General features: G+C 38.3%; 1 protein-coding gene across 5 annotated transcripts in view; it reads left to right on the top strand.

Moving 5' to 3' along the window:
* Positions 1-1,603: 1,603 nt before the first annotated feature.
* Positions 1,604-25,599, top strand: part of tcf12 (transcription factor 12) — an 80,555-nt gene continuing 56,559 nt past the window's right edge. For 3 of the 5 annotated variants that reach the window (XM_022212987.2, XM_022212986.2, XM_022212981.2), the window contains exons 1-5: positions 1,605-1,806; positions 2,572-2,660; positions 2,889-2,961; positions 12,083-12,156; positions 20,019-20,121. In XM_022212987.2, coding sequence (XP_022068679.2) covers positions 2,589-2,660; positions 2,889-2,961; positions 12,083-12,156; positions 20,019-20,121 — 322 coding nt within the window. In that variant the 5' untranslated portion in view covers positions 1,605-1,806; positions 2,572-2,588. Of the gene's footprint in view, positions 1,807-2,199; positions 2,351-2,571; positions 2,661-2,888; positions 2,962-12,082; positions 12,157-20,018; positions 20,122-25,599 lie in introns of those variants that run through there. The other 2 variants (XM_022212985.2, XM_022212984.2) reach the window with 2 other exon arrangements.

Genomic DNA, 25,599 nt, shown 5'->3' with positions numbered 1-25,599 from the left:
TATTTTGAGATCATTAGAACTCTAAACCATGAATTATTACAACTTGAGGCATTTTGACTTAATGTAATAAATGAATGAACAGCTGAACACGAACTCAAATCAATAAATTAAGTTTATTTAACCCATAAGAATCCAGACCCATTTTTCCTTAAATGACTTTATGAGTTAAGGTCAGACATAAAGCTTTACAAGGAAGAGACTGGGACACTCAAAGTGCTTGTTACGCTGGTGTCACCATGGGTTCTTATGGGTTAAAGCATATATCTGACATCCCAGGATGCATGGTTTGAGAGTCAAAACTCCCCAGAGACTCTTGTTTTTTGTAGTTTCGGGAAATACACTTGATGGAAACATGACGTGTGTCGTTAGTACATGTTGTGCTCAGGAGGTTTCTTTTAATAGTAGTCAAAGCAGTCCTAACCGTGAGAAAAGTTATTTCTCAATTCACTCATTTACTAAGAATTTATCTACTGAAACTGAGAGTAGCTTCACACGTTGATTTAGTTCTGACTGATCAAAAATGGTTTCAGCTGCTGAGACTGTAGGTTCTTAATCCTAATCCTCATGTCCTCCTGCGAGTCAAATTGACTTGTTTTAAAGTTTGAAAATGTGGGAAAAAAAAAATATATATATATTTTCACAGTGAAAACTTCCACATTTTCAACATTTTTGAGAAATGTTTGAAAATTTTTTGGTGGGAAAAAAAATGTTAAAAAAAATGCTTCTTTAAGAACATTTGGAAAAAATCAACCAAAATCCAGTGAAATTTGCTGGATTTTGTTTGATTTTTTCCCCCGAATGTTCTTAAAGAAAATATTAGAACTTTTACTGATGTATATATACATATATATATATATATGTGTGTGTGTGTGTGTGTAACCACATTAGATATTTGTAGGATTTTTTGAAAGAGTTTTATTCATTTTTTGAAACTATTTACAATTTTTTTGTTATCATTTTTCAAATTTTTATTTCTTGCCAAATTTGGGGATTTTAAAAAAAAACAACAACAAAACTTTTAAGGGAAACTTTTAAGGAATTTAAAAAAAAAATCCGCCTTGAAGATTTTGCTTTTTCTTTTTTAAATTTGGAAAAAAAAATTTGCTGAATATTTGGATTTTTTTTCAGACAAAGGAACTTTTTTTTGGTGCCCATAAATCAGGACAACAGCAGGGTTAAATAAAGAACTTTAAACACTGCTGTCTGTGCAACTAGTTAATGTTTTAAGTTTATTGAACTTATTTTCTCTAGTTAATTTAACTTAACTAGACTACTACAACTTTGAACAAGCTTCAAAAATATACAGAAAAGTGCGATTAAATCATTATTATTAGATTTCTTATTTGAATGAACTTTCAGTGCACATGATGTCCTAAAAATGTAACAATCAAGGCAAGTTGTGATCTAACTTCTTTAACATGAGCACACAATGTTGCGTTTTTACACCGCGTGTTTTTACAGTATAAGGGTGTCTGTTCTGCTGCAGTCGGTCCGTGAGATCGATCAGATGTGATAATAAAGCGGAGATAAAGGCTGCTGTGACCCGCTCAGACTCCCGCAGCATCTCCCGCTGTGTGGGACCGTCATGTCACTGCGCGGCGGAGGGATACAATAACGGCTGTCATCGTGGTGCTGAGGCTTCAGCAAAGCAAAAATGTCTGCCTAAGGGAAACTCGTAACTGATATATATAGAGGATATTTTCACACCTATTCCTGTTTTAACCCATCTTTCGCCGCTTTGAGGCGCGTTGCCAGAAAGTGACTCTTCACCAGAGCACCCTAGTCGGGATTTTAATCGGAAAACAGGTAAAATATCACTGGGAGTTTGGGAGAAGCTTTCGGACCCGTGAAAGAAGTTGGGAGTTGAGAAAGACCATCATTGCGTTTTGTGTTCTGGAGCCGGGGGCTGAGATTGTCATTTGCAATGTGTGTTTGGGAGTGTTGCAGGTTTTAAAGCGGTGTGCGGTTTAGGTTCCAGTCATTAGGACGGCACTGTCTTCTCCGTACTACTGTCTACACGGACTAAAACCGCTGCAGCCGCCTGCAGCTCGCAGGCTATTTTCAATCCATATGAACTGCAGCTAGCGTTAGCCAGCTAGCTAAGTGACATTAGGTGCCCCAGCTAACAGTAAAGCGTCGTTCTGTTGCACAAATCACTGACATTAACGCGGTCAGTGACAGGCTAATGAGCGGCTCAGAGAAATGTCTGACTTGTAGCATGCCGTGTTATTACAGAGACACACTGTTAGTGCACTAGTGCGATGCTGCAGGTCCTGAGCTTTCATCCATTCAAAGCGCTCCCACCGACCGTCGTATCTCCTAATCAGCGCAGTGCAAGAAATAACCAAAGGTGAATGAACAACATTTTTGCACCATTTAATCAATCACAGTGTGGCTTAACTGTCCGTGTGTCGATATGATGCGATGCCAGTGCCAACTTTATTTCACAGTGATGGTCTTTATTCTGCATCCACAACAAATGCCTCCCCTGGCAGTCGTTTCCTGTAGCACTAGTCCCTGCTGTTAAATAAAGCAGCAATGATGTGACCTGATGGACTCTGTTTTCTCCAGGTTTCTAGATCGCCAGGATGAATCCTCAGCAGCGGATTGCCGCTCTCGGAACAGACAAGGAATTAAGTGACCTGCTTGATTTTAGTGCGGTAGGATTTGGCTTTTCACTGCTTTTCAGTCTTGGAGAGCTTAGACCTGTGAGGACCAACTAGGCTGATTTATGACCAATTTATGGTTTTCTTATTAGTCTTCCAAACTGTCCTTGGTTTTCTGCAAATCACAATCAGGATAATTGCAGTTCATTAGCTGAATGCTTGCAGCTACACAGTGCAGTCCTTGCTCTAACTGCAGGTTTGTGTTCATATTTTTCCTTTCAGATGTTTTCTCCACCTGTAAACGGAGGGAAAAATAGGCCTACCACACTCGGAAGCAGTCAGTTCAGTGCATCAGGTAGGACTTGATCCCTCAAACCCCTTTCTGTAAAACCCCCTTGTTGTGTAGTCTCTCTTTATCCCTGCGTGCATGACTCATAAGTCTGCACATAAAAATCAGTTGTTTACTGACTTCTACCTTTGTTTAAATTGTGTCTGGTCTTATTTATAAATAAACGCTGAAGGAAAAGTGTCTACATATTCAGTCTTGCATGAGATTCTTCTCCCTCCTGCGTGTGACGCTTGTGTGTGCTTTTCACATCTGGTGCTTGAAACATGAGCTCTCCACCTGGGATTGTAGTGCAGTGCTGTAGTAAAGATATAGAACAAAGCACAGTTTAGGCCGTAGACATGTGTAAATGTTTTATTGATCTAATTACCGTCACGGGGTAATGCTGTGAACGCTCCTCCTGTTATACCGTATTATCAGATGGATAAATAGGGAAAAAATTAGACATGTTTTGGCTGATTTGATCAAGGTGTTGTTAAGTGTCGCAAGAAACAGGGTTTTGCTGTGAGGTGTGTCGAAGGAAAATTTTTAATTGCCTTAATTAATATGTCCGATTGAGAACATGTTAACCTCTCATTGAGCAATTCTGTGCTGTTATTCTTTTCTTTGTGCAAGAAACATTACAGACAGACATATATTTAACTGTCTGTTCTACAAGTTAGTGGTCTATTTTCGTTACATATAAACATCTTTATTTTAGCTATGCTTTTGGATGGTTTGCTTGTAATAACAAGAGTTCAGATCCCCTGCTTCTGGATCGCTTCCTATTGCCATAAATGCTACAGGACATTAATCCGAAGCACATCTATTGTCTGATGTGCCACTAGAGAAAGTCAACAATCAAGCATTATGTTTTCTGAAAGCATGTCTTGTGTGCATCCACAAAGCCTCGTTGTAGTCAGTTATCCGTGAGACGAAAGACACACATTGAGTAGAAATGACAAAGAAACAAGAACAGAGCTGTCACACATGAACTGTGGAGCTGACTTTTATAATACCTAATCATTCAAGAGAGGAGGATGTTGTGTGTGCGTGTGTGCGTGTGTTTGTGCTCTCTTCAGCAAAACAAATGACAAAGAAACTAGTCGAACTGCTGTGAGATTTTAAGTCAGTTCTCACCTTTCTGCTGAGGTTCTCACAAACATGTTGTTTTATATTTTTTATGACAGAAATGTTTTCAATCGTCATCTTTCTGGCTGATTTTTAGAATCACTTCAGAAGTGTTTGTGTTACCCTCTAGACAAAATATTAGATGCACTATTTAATATAGTGTAGTTGAGTACGGAAACACCATGAACTGCATACTCAGAAAGGGTTATTTTTATAGGATTGCTTCCAGATTATGCAAGTTGTAAAGTGTTAAGTCAATGTATATTTTCTAATTGTGGAGAAAATATCTTCAGGAGTCAGGTTGTTGAGTCACATCTAGAACACTCTGATGATACATAATGAAACCCTGATTCTTGAAGGTTGCTTGTTCTGCAGCAGAAACATTTACAGGATTTGTCAAAACCACATTGCGTCAGCTATGTACCGAGTGTATGTCAAACATAAGCGTCATCCGTGCACTTCATGCACGAAGCGTAATTATGCTATTATGATTTAATAAAGTAACATGTGGACATCATGTGGACAGCCACCTTTGGCCTGGGCCGTGCACTCTGTGACTTCTAAAATAGACCAACGTCAGCACGGTGCTTTTTGTTTGCCACAGAAAAGAATTGGGGGCCGTCAGGAGAATTGTGTGTTACAGCTTAAGCTCATTGTCGCCGCTGTATGTGTTGCCTGCTGACCAACTTTGTTCTCCCAAAACATGACAAAGTATAAATCTGGGCTGCTGTTTGGTAACAGTCCCAGCAAAAATTATGAAACAAATTGGACATAGCAGTAAAAAGATGCTTAACCTTATTAAAGTTAGTGGTTTTATGTGCACGTTTTATTTGTAATATTTGAAATAGTCCTTAGAAATGTGCTATTATCTCATGATGGCACTTTACTATTTATCAGTCAAATATTGTGATGCACATTTTTTTCCATCCTTGTAACGATTTAATCACAATATTTTCTATTATAAACATAAATCTCAGCAACTTAAGCTTCACTGATAACTAATTAGTTGAGGGAGACATTCGTTATAATGAGGTAATTTTGTGTGTCTTAGTTTATGATGGCTGATAACACATGATGGTGGATATAGTTTGATAAAAGGGTAACAGTCATGAACAGGATTGAGTATGGTTTTGGCTTTTGGTTTGCAGGAATTTTTAGATTCAAATGTCTGAATATGTGCTGTTTTTCAAATTGCATCTTACCCAATGTATTAAATGCTCTAGAAATTAAAAAGAAATACAAAATATCAAACGCATCATAAATGGGTCAGTAAGCAACCAACAGCTAAATGTATCTGACATAAAAAGAGCATAAAGGAATTTCTTTCTTGTTTTAGTTTTTAGTGTATTTCTGGGAATATCTCCAGGAAACTGCACATATGTCTTTCATGTTCAACACTCAAGCACCTACACAAGTTCGACTCTGGATTAGATTCTAATTTCAGGAGGCTTAATTTAGTTGCCATCTGCATGCATACATTTTGATTTAAATATTCCACTATTGAAGGCCTATAGTGGATAAATCTCTCCTCCCTTCAGCCTACAGTCAGAGCTCATGTCTCTCTGATCCTCAAGGTAGGGGAAGAAGCACCTACATAAGTGATTGTGAACTTAAGGCAAGTGAGTGTGCCGACACAAGTGTGGAAATTGCAGGGAATGAGAGTTTGGATTATTGCATCTCAGCTGGGCATAGCCAGATAATTGAGGCAGAGTGGGACAGGCAAGACCCTTCAAAAGTGTGCCAGGGAAAGATGGATTGGAAAAAATAACCGAAGTGGTTCTAACGGAGATTCATCATTTCTCCCCTCCAGCTGTGTTGATGATGCAAATCTGATGAGGCCATTGACTCTTTAGTGTAGTGGGGCAGCGGATGGCTGCTGTGAAATGGGCAATTTTCATTTAGTGCTATGTAGTGGTACATTTGTTGGCTGTGACCAGCAGCCGGCGCAGGTTGGTTTGTCAGTCGGTCGGATACCAAAATTAAATGTTTCATTGCTGGCCACAGCTACAAAGAGCATCACTGCTGTGTGCCGTCTCACTTTGAGTTCAGTTTTGTGGATAAAGCATAAAGCAGGGCTTGTTACAGCAGAGAGTCTGAGCTGCAGTCCTGTGTGGTGCGAGTCGATTCTCACACTGTTTTAAAAATGATTGAATTATTCATTTGCTGATTTTTATCACAAAAAATCAAATATAACACGCAGTCTCTTTGGTGACCTCACTTAGCTGCTGCACTGCTTGTCTGTAAAATCATGATACCCTTAATTGAATTAGTCAGTTAAATCTATTACAGACTAGATAAACACAATGTGTAAGCACTGCACAGTTAACATTGTTCTCCAGCATATGAAACGACGATATCTAAGTTTATTAAAACATATCAAAGTTTGGAATTTGTGTTTATTGATGATATAATTTAGTTGCAACTACATGTAGATTCCTCTGACTCTAATAATGGCTCAGTGTACATTTGAGCTGCTTAAGTTCCTATTGTAAAAACGTTTTTGTTGGACATCGCTGATCTGCATTTACAGAAATGCAGTTTCATTTTCTATACATTACACTGCAAACGGTATATTTTCCTTTCCTTCCTGCACAAAAAGTCCCCAGTTGATTGTTTTATTGTTAGATTTGCAGTTAGGTCGTCTTCAACCAAACCCATGGACATACTGTCCCTCGCACCCTCTGCAGCCGTTTACTGCTCTAAATGACTGGTGTAGGGTAACTTAGGTAAAGTAATAGAGAGCTCACATTAACCCTGTCTGACCCTGTGTCCCTATGAAAACTGTTTGGTTCCTCTGAGTCTAGTTTTTTATTTCACATTCATTACTTGTTTACATACACTTGTTGCAGTCATTGGTTTTACTGTTGCTCTCAGTTCATTTATACAAGAAGCCATTATGCCACATAGAGCCAAAAACTTAGTGCATATCAACAAAACAATGTAAGAGTGTGTTTTGGATTTGTTTAGATTATCGTGGATGTGAATCAAAACTTGTCAGACTGTGACTGTGCTTTGTTGTGAGACATGGTTGCATAAACCCAGTATAATTTAGGTGAAAATCATAATATTTTAAACCTGTTACGCCGCAGTAGACGTTTCTCAAATGAGTGTAAATGCATGCATTTTTCATAATCATATCAAAATCAATCCCTGTCTTTGCACATAGGGATATGACTGACATTTCTCTTTTTTTTTTCCAAGATACTGCTGTAACCAGAAGCTTTTTTTTGGGCCTGTAGTTTTTTTGCCAACTGTTTTTGAGTGATGGGAAGTATTCATTCACACGAAGAATTGGATTCTATAGATTCAGTCAATATCAGCTTTTCAGATGAAGATGTGTAAGTTTACTCAATGACGCTGATGTGTGTAATAAACCTTCAAGAAATTAAAATTACCGGTTGAGTTTCTGTGTTTATGTTTGGAAATTTTCATCGTCATGGCCAGTTTAAATTTCCATGCATTTACAGTTCTTGTAAATATGCAATGCCCTTTATTGCCTGAGTTTGTGAATATGTGTTTTAAGTATAAAGGTTTCTACCATTGTGTGGCTTTCGACTAGTTTATAACTTCTGTTTTTTTACGTGTTTTTTGTAATAATCAGTACTAGTCTGGTTTCATTTTTAATTTTATCCCTCTGTATTTTATATGAAACCTACAGTTTAACTTGTGAATATAAATTGACGTTTGTATTTGGTAATTTTGTTGTAATTGATAAACGCATCCAAATAGGTCGTCCTTCTACTTTCTGTTTATGTTAAATGATATCAACAACAATAAAGATTCTTACAGACTGATCGTTTCATACACAATACTCTGCTGATGTGATTAGTTCAGTTCAATTGATCTTGAACCTAGACGAAGGGAAAAAACTGTACTATTGCACTTGATCCTGCTCACATTCACACTGTCTTTGCGCAAACAAATGAAGAGGAATAAATATGAAGTTTAACAAGCAACTCATTGTCATCACGCATCATTAGAGCTACATGGACAGATGTGGGGAAATCACGTTAATGCTGGACTTAAAGGCTTCTTATGTATTAATAATGTTCTCTTATGTTTCAAAGGCAACAAATGATGAGCATTATCAGGTAAAATTACAATACAGGTAGACTGTAAAGACGGGACAAAATAGATGACTTTCACAGCAGCTCTAATCAACCGTACTAAATATGAAAATGCAGTTTGTTTGTACCAAACAAGTCTGTGTTATCCGTTCCAACTTGTCGATTGGATACTTAGTTGAGTCGGTATCACTGGTAGTGAAATTGTAAATAAAAAAGAAAGATATTTGGCAGTTTAATCCTGTGATTTGCTAAGCTGACACTTTGTGATGCCTCAGCCTTGTTACATGTTCTTACATCAGAAGTGTTTCATTTCTGTCTCTGAAATCTTTCCACTTGTGAAGCAAATGCCTCAATATTTCTCTTGGAAGACTTTTTTTTCACTTTATTGAATCAGGGGTTTGGGGATGGTGCAGCTGTTTATGAATGACCCAGTGGAGACCGTTAAAAAAGGAGCAGCCAGTTATGATAGCCAACCTGTGATTCCTCTGTCAACCCTCCATCACAATGTTATCACACCGCACTGCAGATAAGACCTTTAACAAAATCGTGCAGGTTGTTGCTGGGCAGGTAGGGCATGTTTCAGTTATTACAGCTTTTTTTTTTTTGATGCTGCCTGGTGAAAACATGGTTGCAGAGAATGTTACAAGCACTGTATAATGGCTGTAAAAACACAACAGTGAGCCTAAAGTAGCTAAAAAGCTGTAGAAATGGGTTTTAACTCTTTTAGGGTTCATATGATCATCTGATCTGTTCATATAAATATATTGATTTGTATAAAATGTGAACCAAGGTGATTTTCTGGTGTAAATTCTGAGCAGAGCAGCGCTGATTCTCCTAATTCGTTAGACTTACATTGCAGCCCTCGCATTTGTGTGTTTTTTTCCCTTTAGCCTCTTGTATCAGTGAGTAATCTTATTGTGTTGGCTGTCTGTACACGGAGAAGAGAGGGGACCCTTGAGTCCTTGTAGGAGATGGTAATCAGACGAGATGACAACCAGCAGCCCAGACTGCAAACACTGACCATTGTTACATTCAGAATGTAAAAGGCCTCAGTTGGGGCTTCAATGTCACACTGCTTGTTGTCGCACCACCAAGAGTAGCTGTTCAGCAAGTGAATGTGCACAACAACGCAGCCAAATGACGAAAGTGAGACAAAATTAGCTGTATAGTTTTTCCATAAAGCCGCTGAAGAAGAGGAAATGAATGTACTGTGTGCAAGCAGCAAAGCGTCTTGTTTGTCAGGATGAAACTTATCTACAGCTCTGCTCACTGGAGCGTGATTTCTGGGTAAAGAAATGTCACAGACTTTCTGGTTAAGTGTATAATTAGATGTACAAGTTTCTGACTGAGAAGTTATTGGCAGCGTAGAGGTTGGAAACATTTTAATAATATGGAAAAATTACTGTCGGCAAGATCTGAAACGTACCATTTCCGATAAGATGCTGATCAGTATCTTACAACAGTATAATTACACCTACTCATCAGGTTTCTGTTTGAGATTAATAGCTTTAGTGGCACATAAAAAGTGCCCATTAAGCCGCATCGAGCCTCATTAGGTCAGATTAATGTATTATGTGTAGCTGCTTGCTAAGCTAGACTTTATCGATGGTGAATAAGAACCATCAGACACATTTTCATCTGTAATTGCAGACTTGTTTTTTTTACTGTGCATGATTGACTTCTGCTTTATTTGAAGTTGTTTGTTTCACTTGTGTAAATTCTGCTTCTTGAGAATCGTTACTTCTTGGATTATATGCCCCAACCCTGCCGCATGGATGCACCTTAGTGCTTATCATCTGTGAAACTTCACGGGTAAAAATATACTTAATATTGAAAAGATTTGCTTCTTGCTTGCTTTATTATTATTTTTCCAAGCATAGACATTAAAAAAAAAGTCAGATATTCTTTATTTGACACTGAAAATGAACGAATGGTATTGCATTTTACTGAGACAGATGAAATTACAACAGGGACAATCAATAACGCGGGGAATGTTGATGCTTTTCTTGGAGATTTTGGCTGTTACTGCAGCACAATATTGTTTCAAACAGCAAGAACAATCGAGGCATCAAATATTTGTTACTGACTACATCGCATAAATTGGATTGCGAAGATCAGATATTATATTTTTCAACATGTGCCAGATGGTCTAGCTTTGCAGTTTAGATGCCGTTATTGATTTTATTTGTTTATCTTTTTGATGTTTTGAACCAAAGAGGTTTTCCTTTAATTTAGAAAACCATATTTTTGTCAAGTTTCAGTGCTCAGCTGTTTAGCATGGAAAACATCACAGCGTAAAAGTTTTAGTTTGCTTTTTGACACATCAGGAGCATGTGAAGGAAAAATAAGTCTTGTGCCATTAAGTTGAGGACAACAATTAAGTTGTAGATGAAAAAAACATAGTTTATTTTTAAAATTGCACCCCTATTAAGTCATTTGTCTGTGGAGATAATATGGCATCAATATAATGTATGCCTGTCCTTTAATTAATCTTAGCATTGCTTATTTTTATGCAGGTCTCCTCTGAAGTGTGTGTGTGAATTTCAGTATTTCTAATGTGTTTATGGGAACCTTCCAAAATGATGAATCACTTTGCAAAGTTTCTCATTCCGTGTTTAGTTTTTTGTTCAGTTTTGGGTGATGTAATGTGCTACGCTGCCGGCTGAATGTGATGTTTTGGCTGCCATTTAGGACTGCAATTAACAACAGTTTTCAGTCATTATTTTAATCAATTAATGTGACAGTTATTTTGCTCCAGACTGTTTTATTATTTTTTTTTAATTTCTAAAATGTCAGAAGATTTGGACGATACTTGCATGACTTGTTTTGTTCCACCAACAATTAAAAACCCAAAGATATTTAGCTCATATTGATCTGTACAATAGAGGGAAAGTTGATATGTTTGGCATTTTGTTTGACAAGTGACTAAGTCAATTTATCATTAACGAAACCAGTTGCAAGTGAATTTTCTGTCGACTGATTTATTTATTGAGTAATTATTAAAAAATGACATTTTCACCTCCTTGCCTGTTGCCACATTTATGTAACTTTTGGGAAACGCTGTTTATGTTGGTTTGTCCGTATTCTATGAACAGTTTCAGGAAATAACACAGATAAGATAGGTTGAAGGGGATGTGGTATTTCTTTGAAATGCTATAGAAAGAACATCAGGGCTGAACAGTTTATTTCACATTGAAATTGGGATTTGAACCAGTGCAATTACCAAATCGCAAAAGACTGTAATTAAAGCTATACATTATTCAGAGCGTCTGACCCGGGGTTTAAACTGTCGCCTCAATGGTTTTATAAATTCATGCTGCCTTCTTTGTGTTACATTCACGCTTTTGATGGTATCTCACGTGGTAACGCTCAGTCACATTTTAAATCTATTTCACAGTGAATATTTAACTGGAGATTGACTTTAACCCTGTAAAACCCACTGTTGCAAAAATACAACATCAGTTTTTTTTTGTGTAAATTATTGTTTTCTTTTATTTATATATACAAAAAATGAGCAAAGAAAATAAATAAAATAAAACAAAAATACTCATGTATATATTTTATATATATCACAAAAATATATGTATGTGTATATAATTATTTTTGTTTTATTTATTTATTTTTAAATATTATTTCTATATAATATGTGTTATATTTTGTATGTATTTATTTAATTTATTGATTTGTTTTATTTTGTATTTTATTTTTTTGCTTACTTTTCTTTCAAAATCTGTCAGGAAAATCTTAGTACCTCACTACAACCCCAGATAGAGTGCATAAACATGTTTATTTAATGACCAGTGTTGTCTTTATCATTATGATTGTTCAACATGTGTTTGCTGTGTCTCTGTTTGTGTTGAGTAGAGCATGGATTCAGACTCGTGTACCTGTACAGTGAACTGTGTGAGTCGTCGTGGCTTGCTGACTGAGTTGTGCGTTTCTTCTTCTGACAGGTATGGATGAGCGGACCAACCAAGCGTCTTGGGCCCCAGGTGGCGAGTCCAGTCCTTCCTATGAGTCCTCCCGGGTAAGATGACCCACACCACAAACCCTCTGAATGGCCTTTCTGCTCCACAGCACATCATTTAACACTCATTACATCAAAGTGGTACATTCGCAATGTTTTAGTCTCACCCTATCCCAGAACCACTCATGTTGTATGACCTGTAATAGACACATTTCTCAGTGACAGAAGGGACTGGTAAATGTTCCCATGGCTGCTGGAATTGATTTTTTTAAAAATCTGGGCTGACATGCTATGTAGTTTGCTGAAAAACCGATGACTTGAATTTGATATTATTATGCCGTTGAGCTTCTTTTTAAGTCATGGAGATCTGTTAAATTATTTGAGCTCAGATTATATGTTAATGCTGCTCACAATTAATTACCCCAAGTCAGATTTCTCCTGATTGTTTTAATGTCCGGGAGATTAGATTTTTTTTTTCCCCGGCAGTTAGTATGTGATCAGTTGCTGTGCCATTTAGAAAATGACTTTGCTCTTAATCCTAGTCATTATGATGTGAAGCAGGGAATCAGTGTCATTATGTGGATGACTAATGGACAAACTAAAAGCTAATTTAAAGGTACACCCTCAAATTTTACCCCATTGTTTCATTAATGTTTTCAAACTACATCATCTGTGTGAGTCTCAAAACATCAACATTGAGTGTGGTGAAATTAACACTTAGTGAAATTATGGATAGGGCTGAAACTAATGATTGTTTTCACTATTGATTAATATGCCATTTATTTTCTCCATTAACTGTTTAATAGTTTAGTCTATGAAATATCACACATGATTTCTTGGAGCACAAGGCAACCAAAAGCCAAAACATTTTGTTACGGTTATTCATTATTTTTTTTTATCACAATCATAATTTTGGCTTCCGACAGTGAACTGCAATATTGTTGTGTAAAATGCTTTTATTTTCAAGAACTGTTTAGTCACAGCTGTCTGACTACTGGAGACTAGAAGCTTCTCTGTGCACAGCTGCGTGGTTAGTGGCTATTGTAGCTTGCTTGTAAGGCATTTAGGGAACATCTGTGAATTGCGGTGTCAGTTGATAAGCAGACATACAGCCAGTGAGGTGTTTTTTCAGTACAATTTCATTTATATTTTGCCCACTGAATTCCGATGAAGATGAACCTTATTTTAAATCTTTTGTTGCAAAGATTTGTACATTAGCAGGAATGTAGCACAGTTGGGAGTGAAAGCAGTGCTCTGTTTGTTTAAATATAAAAGTGCTATTAAAATGTTTTGTCACTAAATTCAATGAAGAATAGAATTGATATATCGATCACAGTAATTGTGATGATCATTTTGGCCATAATTGTGCGTGTTTATTGTGCAGTATTATCAAAACAGTTGCCATTCACTTTGTTTTCCAGCTCATTGATTAATTGGCTAATTATTTCAACTCTAACTAGGAGAATACCGTTTATTCAAAGTATATGCAGAATAGTTACACTCTGTGAATACTGATGGAGTAAACTGGCTCTAAATATACTGTAATTATAGATATGATGGTGGAAATCTTTGTATTCAAATTATAATTCTGTGTTTAGAAAGGCGTAAACAAAATCTCAGCATCTTTGCAGACATTACAATGGTGGATTTACAGTCAGTTATTTGTCACTAAAATGGCAACCAGCCGCTGTGTGAGAAATTCTACCCCTGTCCTGAAGCAGCAAGAGGTACACATTAGGAAATTAGATCCTCAAAATGTTTCCACTTTAATTAATTTGCATAATAAGAATAATAATATAGGAGAGGTTTGATTACAGGTTTAAACTGTCTGTCGTTGTTTAAGTGAGAACATCTCACTGTTGGTGTGAGCAAGTGTGAACAGCTCTCCCCCTGTTTGTTTGTCTCTCACACATTGGTTGTTCTAGATGCCCTGTATGAATTTCATTTAATGTCAATCTCCTGTCACTTTCGATTAGAATTCAGCTAAATGTCAGAGCCACTCGGGCTGCGTTACCTTGTTTATTTCTCTGTGCCCTTCCCGAATGAACATCTACAGGCTATGGTAACATAGGCAGCTTGATTTGAATTATAAGACAGAGACGCTTGAGATATCTTTGCTCCAGGTGCATATAAATGAGTGATTCTGACATTACAAGGAGCAGCATCAGCCAACAGACAGCTGTTTGCACCTCCATAAGGCGTGCAGGCAAACGCTCACATGCCACACTTCACGATCTCACACAGCCAATACACACCTTATATTGATACAGACTTGATTTATGTTGCCTATAGAATGGTATATACTGTTTTCAGAAAGCAGTTATGTTTCTTTTAATCCTCAGTAGACTACTATAATCTGTTGAGTCTAATAATACGTTTTGAGATTTTAATACAATTCACATCACTTCTGGGACTGTGGTTTACAGACAAAGTTGCCCATGTCATATTAAATCCAGAGAAACATAGCAAGTACTTATTATTGCTGTTGATTGATGATGTTTATTAAAAAAATTCGATAATGTGTAAAGTAGTTCATTCATTTGAAGACTTGAGATGACTAAAAATGCTGGTATGGTGGTAGCCAAAATGCAAGAGAATGATTGAGAAATTTTCCAAAAGCATTATGAGCTGATTAAAAATGACAAACCCTAGATAGTACTATGGTGTATTTGTGATTGATAACCTACAAACTAAAGGAGAAACCATCACAAAGTGTCTTGTTAATGTGTTGGACCACCATGTGCAGCCAGAGCAGCTTCAGTTTGCTTTGGTTCTTCAAGTCTCTAGAACTCTAATGGAACGATTGAACACCGTCCTTCCAAAAGATGTCCCCTCACTTGGAGCTTTGTTCATGGGAGGTGGAGAGTGTTACTGAACAGATAAGTCCAAAATCTCCCAAAGGTGTTCAGCTGTGTTGAGAGTTGTGTTGAGAGAGTTGACAGCAAAAGCCGTAGCGTGATTCCCATCATTTTTATGCTCATTAAACCACTCGGTGACCCCTTGTCATCCTGGGAGAGTCCACTCCGGTCAGGATAAAAATACTTCATGATAGGATGAAGGAGATCACTCGGAGCAGCTTTATTGATTTTCAGCGACCCTTCCCTCTAATGGAACAAGTGGACCCAAACCTAGCCAGCAAAATGACCCCCACAGCATTACAGAGCAACTCAATCCCCTTATTGTAGGAGTCAAAAACTGAATTTTGAGAGTTGGGGTTATAGTTCTTTTACACTGTTAAAACAAACCTATAGAATCTATTCAATAAACACAATGTAACTATCTGCAGTCAACATGTTTGGGTAGATTTATAGAGTAATTAGTACCTAACTTTAACTGCTAATAACACTTTAAAGATATTACTTAAAGTCTACCTAAAATTTCTCACTGCTTTACGCAACTAACGACTTATAAATGTGATTAATAAAAGCTCGAGATTTCGAGGGCGTAGAATTTAATATTACACACACTACTGCATTGTCCTGAGCAAGAATTTTGATAATACGTTTAAAATATTGCAGCAAGACACACTTCATCATCCTAAACACACCTTTATTGTTCTTGTGTTTAAATCTAGTATAAATTTTATTTCATGGCCTATTTGATCACTCATGTAATTGATGAGAAATAAATAATACTTGGCTAGTGCAGTATTCTAATCAAACTGTTTCATGATAGTATTTGTTTTGCAGAAAATAATGAAGGCACCTGAAGTGAACTGACACCAATAATGGACATGATGTATGATATCAATGGGCAGACAGGCTAAATATTGTTATATATATGAAACATTTGATTTAGTCTTTCAATGTATTATCACATGTCCTCCATATTCTCTGGTTTCCATTGACTTTAGTGCATTTCCGAACCATGCTTTCCCCCTTTTATGAAACATTCAGATTGCTACTATTAAGTGTATTGGATTATTAAACTTTATTATTGTTATAATTAATTATCATAATGAGAAACATTGCTAAGAGAACATTAGAATGTTTAAGCTAAAATGATGTGTAAGTCACCCATACAGTTCACTGAAATTGCTATTTTTTGGTAAGGCTAGACACATCAGGAGTGTTTCTTTTTGACATTTTCTATTTAACACGAGTGCTCAAGATGCCATCCTGACTAATGAAACATAACCAAAACAAGGCAATATGAAATCAAATGGTGCTTATGAAATTTAGAATCATTCCATGTTGTTTGATCCCAAACTTTGTAACAACAAGCCATCTAGCAAAAGATGTTGTGTTTTGACTGAGAATACGTAAATTTTTTGACTCCTGGTCCCAGGTTTTGGAGCTTATTACAGCGCAAGCAGAGCAAGAGGCTTAAATTTGCATCTACTGGAAATTTAAAGCTGTCATTTTCACTTTCAGTTCATTATGTGTCAGTGTTTCTGCAGAGATTTTAAGAGGTCCGTCCTGCTGTCCAGAGTTTCTTGTCGTTTTCTTCTTCCCCTTGACTTTGAAAAGCACAGCTCGCAACAGCACTGCACTGTAGAACAGACTGTGGTATTATTTTCTCAGGTGAAAATTTTCCTGTAGAGATTAGATGTTTTTATTAGTGACTAGTTTCATTCCTTTACTATGTTAGATGAGAATCAAAAAATTGATTTAAAAAACAAGAGTTGTTTTCTGAAATTTGCCAGTTTATTCTCTGTTCACAATGTCTGTCCAAGGCTGCTGGAAGAAATTCTGAGTGCTTCATTTTTCAGTCTGTTACAAAGGGAATTCAGTCTTGTCCCTGAGCTTGTTTGAGCGGGTGCGCTGAGTGTGTGATCAGTCGACTGTGAACAGTCCCGAGCCCTGCCGTGCTGACCTTGGCTCCCAGCCAGCCGCTGCATCCTGGGCAGCTGTGGCTGTAGGCTGGCGGTCTGACAGGCAGGGCTGTGCCCACCGCCACCGCACGACAACCCCCACTTCCCCAGTGCCCTGCCCCAACTTGATACTGGACCCCACACGCATCCATCATGACCGTATCATCACTTCCCAAGCTGCCACATGCAGCCACACGTTCACCTGGGACGCTGCTCAGTGTGCGGAAGAGATGACTTTTTAAATGCTGTGGCGAGTGATTGGGGAACAAGGCGTGAGCTCTGGCCTGCATGCTGCCGCAGTGATCTGACAGTTATTTAGCCACTGGTGCTAACGTTGCCCCGTGGCAGCGATGACAGCGTGTGTTAGTGTCTTGGATGGATGTAGGCCACCAGTGTATGGGAATGATGAGGGATCTGTGATTGATGATCTAATGGTCCCAGAGGAGCAAACACTGTGTGGTTGCATTAACACGTACACACAAGCTAACACACACACAGACACACTCAGACTTACACGAGGCCTGGACTGACCATTATCCCCCTGCTTGTTCTTCCTGCCCTGCTAACTGACCCTGCTAGTCTTTTCCTGCTTCCCTTTGGCAGCCGTAAAAGTCAAAGCATGACTACTTATTGAATGATTAAGGTGTTCATTTTTACCAAGCAAAGAAAATAGTTAAACATTTTAGGGAATTAACTTACCTTAAGCAAGGTAAACCATTCAGCAAAGGTTAACTGCAGCTTGTCTGTCCATTAGATATACCTTCTTTTTTTCTGTTTATGGGGAAACTGGCTGTAAAACTCAGTAATTAACACATTATGTGACGTTCAATGTAAAACAAATAGTCTGCATTTTTATGAGAATTGAAGATCAGATTATTTCTTGGCTCAGAGCTGCTGCCAGGCAACCAGCGAAGACTCCTGAGAACTACAATTTGTGTTTTTTTACATTGAGATTTTTGCACAGATTAAGCAAAGGAGATACAAAGCACACATACTGGTAGAAGATTATTTTTGTTTGGACAGACCCAAGCTTGATGTTTCCACCCTGCTTCCAGTTTTAAGCTAACCGCCTGCTAGCTTCATGTTTACCGAACAAATATGAGAAGTACTGTCGGTCTTCTTTTTTAACGCACATAAAGCAAATAATCATATTTCCCAAAATGAATTGTTCTTTGGCCCAATCCCTGTCCCCCCTCTGGCTGTACAATTTGGCCCTATTCCTCCATTGCATTCGCTGCTGCGTTGGGTTTGGTGTCCTGTTTCTTTCGGGGATCGAGAAGTTCTGGTTATGTAGCCCTGGAGAGCTATTTGGACGGCTAGATGACCACTACCCCTCGATCCCCCTAAAGGAACTGGACACCCTTCCCTACACGGCTGCACACAATAGGGGTCGGGCCAAGTGGTAGCACCAAGGGGGCAATAGAGCTTGGGCCTTTGAAGCATTTTCCTTGTTTTGCAGTCGAAGAGAGGAAATGTTTCTTGCTTGCTTATGTTAGCCGTGCACTGTATGTGTAACTGTGTGTATTAGTTTGCTGGAGCTTCTCACGGGGCTGTTGCTGTTATTGAGTCTGTTCATGGTGTGATTAACAGTGTGTGCGGCCTGGCAGGAGCACAATAGGGAATCTGAGGATTCCCTCGACACAGCACAACACTCCACTGCCTTTGAAATTACTCCATCACCATCCACTCGCAGAAAAAGATGGATAATAAGATTTACTGTTTTTTTACTATATGTCGAATGCAAAGAGTGTGAGTTAGTGAAAATAGCTCCATAGAAATACAAGCCCACTGCTGCTCGGTCCCTCTGGTGGGAGTTAATGTAGTTTGGGAAGATGTATTTGACTGGAGCACAGGAGGATTTTCACAGGGCTTGGGATTAGCACTGTAACGGAGCATCTTTTATTACATGGGACCCCGAGTTTTCAAAAACCATACTGTGACCGATATTTAGACCTAAGCCCCTAAGGCTGATAACTGTCATGAAAAGGCACTGTTAAGCTGCAGGAGAAAAAGGCAATTTTTTTAAGCTGCAGGTACCTGGAAATGATGGAGGATTGCATCTTTCTGTTTCTTCGCCTTCTATTAAACAACACTTTCTTATGATCTGTGTGCATGAAGTGGCACACAACCCTGTTACTATGCAGACAAAATGTTCCAATATAAAAGGAAACTTTAAAAACCAACAAGGATAAACATGGCTTAAAAGTTTTGATCTTATAGATGCATATATTGTAGCAAAAATAAAGTTGGTGGAGTGGATTTCTTTGAGGAAGAAAACAGTACAAACTTGCATATATTTATTACATTTGCCTGCATGTTCCTGATAATAAGTTGGTAATATGAAGTTCATATGCAGAGGAATTCAGTGGCCTATGTTAAATTTACAGCACAATAGTATTTTACCCCTTTTTAAACAGCACAATTTCATAAAAGACTGTTTTGCATCTACAGAAAGCACTGCAGAAGTCTGCAAAAACAATGTTACTGACTTAATATGGTCTTTATGTACGAAAGAAATGAAAATAATTACTTTCATGTGGCATTATGTGCTTTGCAAAAAAAAAAAGAAGATCAAAGCAGATAGCATTAGCTGGTAAAAACTTAAAATATAGCATAAGAGTAAAATTAAAAGAACAAAATGAACAGAAATGAAATTATTTCAAATGTAACATGAACACTAGCATTTATTATTATCATAACCACTACTACCATTATCATTTTAATTGTACATAAACAGGCGAGTCTTTTTCAGGTGTTTAAAAGTCTCAATAGATATATTGTTCCTCACACTCATAAAAAACTTAGACTACGTAAATTACTGTTTCACAAGTTCCCACAATTCCCACAAGCATTTTCACTGAATTATTGTGTCTTTATTGCAATATTGGGATTGTAAATGTGAAAATGTCATTAAGGTGAATCACAGTTACAATGCCATTAACAGATGTTTTCTTTCTCTTTAATTTCTTAAACTATTACGCACAGACCATTCGGTTTATTTGTGTAAACGACCACTTGTGCTCTCCTTTTACTAATTAGTGGCACGTTATGGCACGCAGCTATTGAAGTCGCCCACTAATGTGCCTAATATTCTGATCTCTTCCCTCAGGGTTTCGCAGACAGCCCTCATTACAGCGATCATTTGAGTGACAGTCGATTAGTGTCCCATGAAGGATTGTCTCCAACACCTTTTATGAACTCAAACATAATGGGTAAGTAAGCGACTCCCTTCACCTCACCCCTCGCATGCCCTTTGGTGGTGGGAAGACGTCGTGTAAAGAAAGGGTTGAGGCACATCATACATCTGGAGGTAGCAGCACTGAGAGGCTTGCCAGGCTACCGGACTATTTTCTCCCATCTCCCCCTGCCTTTATTTCCTCTCTTAATCCCCCTCCCCTTGCCGTATCTCCTTCTTCCTCCTCCTGTGATGACCCTCCCCCAGGCTAGAAGTCACGCTATCAGTATAGCTTTCCGTCATAAGAAGCTGTCTCCTAGACATCAAAACCGCCTTCAGCAGCTTCTACTGGCGGCACGGCTTTGTGTTTCATGTGTGTAGGGTTAAACAGTTAGGCAACGGTATGAGACACCCTCTCACTGAAAACTTTTGAATTTAATGTAGATTATTGAGTCACACTCATTCAATTTATTGTGCAGTCTTTGTGTTTTTTTACTCATTGACTGAACCAACACCTGGTTTGCTGTTACTAATTAAAATTATTTTATTAGAGTGTTCATTTAATCTTTGAGAGTTGTACTGTTTGCCTTTCACAACCACGTTTCCTCGCTCAGTGGTTTTGAATCTTTTTGATGTGACGTACCCCCCGCAGCTCTGCAGGATGAGTACCCCTTCATCAACACTACCTGTCATGTTCCAAATATCAGCCTCTCTCTAATTTGTTTATTTTCATATTTATTTTTGCCCCAAACACAGATGTGGATGTATATTTTTAACCACATCAGGCTCCGTGTTTTGATACCGATCAAAATCAAAAGGATCTTTTTGAAATACATATTCCATCACAGACTTTCAGTATGCTTTGGCATTATGACGATTAAAAGCTCTATGCTATCCAGCTCTTTGGCCTGGCATCACTGTGATGTGTAAGCACTTGACAGTTTTATGGCTAACTATATCTCGGCTCATTATGTAATGGCCCTGGAGACTGGTTTCCAAGCACAGCAATTAGTTCACAAATGGGTGCTGCTGAATTGAAACAAAATGTTATCTTTCTTGCAATTGATCACATGACTGTTTCCCACACGCTGCCTATGTCTCCTCTCTTCAGCAGCGTCTGTAATTATGCTCACCAGCGGCAGAATATGGATGTGATGTGTTGCGGTGATATGTCAGATTTAGACAGTAATATCGTAAACTTGGAATTGCCTGTGCTTATCTCAGGTTGGGAATTTAGGATGACTGTGGTCTTATTAAATTGTTATTCCACAGCAATATCAGGGATGTACATGGATTTATGGAGTTTTCAGCACCCTCATTAAGTCATGTCTGAAAGGTTATTCCTCATCAGTGCACAGGGTAGAACACATATAGTCATGTTGTAGGGTGGACTTTTTTAACCAGCATGTTATCTTGAGGTGAAAGTAGTAAAGTTTCACTCCTGTTATCTGAACGGTATCTAAACTCTTTGAAGCCAGGAAGCATCTCAGCATCTGTGGTTGTTGTTACAGCAGTCAGTCAGTCCATCAGGTGTGTGAAAGTCTTGGGAGAGATGTTGAGCAAATGGTTCTCCTGAGGACATATTTAGATCCTCAATGCTGTTGCACTCTTACAAACTGGCAACTATATATGCAGATTACTGTGTAATGCGACTACTGTAATTGGACTGCTTACGTCACAATCAGTGCCAGATAGGATAGAGTGATTGTTTAGTGGTTGAAAGGGGTAAAATAAGGAGATAAAACTTAGGAGAAATCGCATTGAAGTGGCAAAAATAATTTGCAAGGCTGAAGCAGAGAGCTTTGTCTTACTGACGTCCTCTACCATTAATGCAGCCTGCTGAGCTGGCCGAGCTGCTGCTGTGAGGTTGGCCTTAAGTAAACTGTGTCAGACAAGCTGTGTCTCAGAAAATACATTTAAAAACGACCCAGTAGTGGCCCCCAGTCAGCTCAGTGTGTCAGGGCCCTCAGGACCTCTTCATACTTCCTGCCTCTTATTCAATGTATTGTTTCTGATCGGAAGTGCCAAATCCATAACCCTAATGACATTTCCATGTTTACGTGGATGTGTTTAGTCTAGTTTATCAGTACAGAAGATCTGGACCAGGCTTTGTAAAAGAAAATGAACACTGATTGGAGATTTCCTTTGAAAAAAATACTTACTAAAATGTTTTCTTATGCACTTGAAAGGAATCTCAGCCCTTAGTTTGTGTAATATTTCTCTTGTGGTGCCTAATCATTGAGTGGTGATATGGCTGTTTGGACAAATACCTTCACAGTTTCATCTTTATGTAAAATATTTTTGAAGTTTTATCACAATAGAGAATGTCAGTATGGAAGGAAAATATTTAAAATCACTTGTTATGGTACAGTTTTAAATCAAGTCCACCATGTGTTGAGTCTGTTGCTCACGTTATTGTAAAAGTCAAATCCCTGCAGCCTCTGTAGGCGTCTAACATTTGTTCACCAAACTGCAAAATAGCTGCAAAAAACAAAGCGATAATGTCAGTCAAATAAACAGGAGACAAACAATAATTGTGTTGTAAATTATATCTATGGTTTTGTCTGGATGTCTTGGAGAAAGTGGCTCCATTTGTCATAGGTTGGGAGATTTTGCTACATTCACAGTATTTCCAAATGATTGGTATAGAGTCGATTCAGGCATTAAAATTAACTGTACCAACAGAACAACAAATATAAATTTATTCACTGTATATGAAGAACAGACCTCGTGCTGCTCTGTTGCATCCATAGACTGTATATAAAGATGGACGTAGCATCTGGCTCCAAAAATGAAGCCAACCCGGAAGTGTCAAAAACTTGCAATATCACGCCGTCCGCTAGGGTTGGCTCCAAAAAGCTTTTGCTTCATAGACCCCAATTCATCACCTGAAAAAATAAAATTTGATAGACTGATTTTCTACAGCTCAGTATTTTTTTCCCCGTTAGTTTTCATGGTCAAAATGAGAGATCAGGTGGCCGATCTTAAAATAAATCAATAATGAATTTTAAATAAATCGTTAAAGTTGGTGGAGCCAGGGGGCGTGGCTATACTTGATAGACAGTCTTGTCTGGAATGATTGACAGATCCTTTAGGGCGAGGCTTTCAGCAGTCTGGCTTCAGTCTGGCCCGCCCATAGACTGGTCCTGCCCCTAGTTGCTCTACAGTCCAGCCTGTTTGATGACGCTTTTTACGTCACTGGCTCCAAAAAATCCAAAATGGCGACCAGGAAGTAGCAAAATCCGGGCTTCATTTTCTCCACGTTGAAACCAATGGGTGACGTCATGGTTGGTTCACGCCTGGTTGCATCATGACACATACAGTGACTGCTGTCTGCATGGCTACAAAATTATTGGACACAAACTCTCTGTTTATTATAATACACACTTATAGACCATTGGACTGTTTCTTCAATATGTACAGTCAGTATTGGTGAAACTCACAGTAACTAGAATTAGCTTTACACTACATGGCAATAAAGCCATTTTTTTAGCTATATGTTCTATGTATTTTATCAAGCCATATTATATGGCTCAAGAAAATGGGTTGTTCTGTTGTTTTTAAGACCCCTCAAATGATTTTGAAGCAGAAACAGAAAAAGACAGCTTCTCTGAAATGCCACGGTTTTATTCCAGCCTCACAAGAGAAGTGTGCGGGGGTTTGAAGCTGAAGAATGGGGAGTTTTGGTTGAATGCCGGGGAGCCAGCGAGCGCTTAATGATGACACTGTTCTCCCCAGGGGGCTGGAGCCCAGATAGAGCCGACTATGGATCAGCTGGTCTGGGCCTCACGTGCATCTTAGCACCACCCTCTTGTTCTACAATCCTCTTACTAACCCGCACGTCATCCAGTGCTCTCTGCCCGACAGGTGGCAGCCACATTGTTCATGTGCATGGCGGACCACAGACAAACTTTTTCGGCTGTGTGAGTCTCTATGACTCAACTAATCATCACGTGGGCTGGTTAAAGCCTACACTCGGACAGGCTGTGGTATCATTCAGAAAGATTTGCAGCACTGTGGGTGATTCCTTTGGCCTGATGAACAGTATTGATTGTCACACAGATACACTGCACATCTACTAGAGAGATAATCACAGTGGTTGGAAAACTGTGGTTGCAGGATACAGATACAGTTCTGTCAGCATAAGATATGTTTTATTACTTCGGCATGCATCAATATGAGCAATCTCTGGTAATCTAATGATTCAGTTTCAATGGGTGATCTGGAAGTCAAGATTGGTTTCAGAATCGAATTTTGATAAAAGTACAGGAGGGTCACTGGATTTTGGCTCTCACTACAGTTAATGTGTTGATTCTTGCCTCATTGAGCTGTGAAGCTAAATGTTTTTATAAGGGTCATGGACATGAACAGAAAAAGCAGCGAAAGGCCTGTGAGAGTTTGCAGTTGTCATTTTTTTAATTTAAGTTGCTTTCTCTTTAATGCTTCACTTAAGGTCCTCTGCAGGTCCTGCAGTCGAGGTTTGGCTCTCATTCACTCATTCTAATTGTTTAGCCACAGGGATTGCCAACAGTTCATAGCCCTGACAAGGAATGGTTACATCTAATTACCTGCTGAGATTTTTTTCTTGTGGTGTCAGCTCGATATGGGGAAGTCAGTGGGGGAGGCTGATTTCAAGCAATCTGGGCAATTACCACAGGCAATGAGCTACAACTGAAAGAGCTGCACTCTGCTCATTTATTTTACGCTGTATTTTGAGTGTGCAGCACTTAATGTTTGCCTTTTTGTCATTATTTACTCAATGGACTGGTACTGTTTTTCACTAAGTGTAGAAAGCCCTTTGATTCTGTGACCTATCCTCAGATACTGTTTTAAATTTACGATGCCAATTAGTGAAACCTAGCTGATGAAGCTGTTCACAGCTGTCGTTAGTAACAGAAAAATAAGAGGACTGGCTTATAGGGACATCAAAACAACTATAACATGATTCCTTATCAGTATTCTTTCATGTACTCTTTATTTTTTCAGCCTAAGATTGTCTGATATGTGGTAATACTTATGTTGTCAGCCTTTAATTCCAGATTTGCTCTATTTTGTACATCATCATACTATTTTTCACTTCACTCACTTTGTGTTTTCAGAAAGACAAATACCATAATTGGAGTGTGAGAAACACACAAACAAACAAAAATGTCAAAATGAAGAAAAGCCAACAACTAATTGTCTGGATTTCTGTGTTTATTTTCACTAACATTGCATACTTTCTCTCTCACACACAGTCACACAATACACACGCATACACAGATTTATATATATTGAAACAGATATGTAAATCCTCAGAAAGTTTAAGACCAATAACTCTAGCGTGCCCATGTTTATTGTGCTCATTTATGACTGATTATAATTTCTCGAATATTTGCTATACCTCTTAATCTGATTTTGATTTAGTAGAAGAGATACAACAAAATTTTGTCCTTGAAATGCTTTTTACATAACACTGGGTCTCATGTGGGCTCTCACAGCGTAACTTTGGATTGCTGTTGTTTCACTTCTTTCC

Source organism: Acanthochromis polyacanthus, chromosome 2 (assembly GCF_021347895.1).
Source record: "Acanthochromis polyacanthus isolate Apoly-LR-REF ecotype Palm Island chromosome 2, KAUST_Apoly_ChrSc, whole genome shotgun sequence".
Classification (NCBI taxonomy): domain Eukaryota; kingdom Metazoa; phylum Chordata; class Actinopteri; family Pomacentridae; genus Acanthochromis; species Acanthochromis polyacanthus.
The sequence above is the reverse complement of the archived record's forward strand: the minus strand, read 5'-3'. Positions and strand labels throughout refer to the sequence as shown.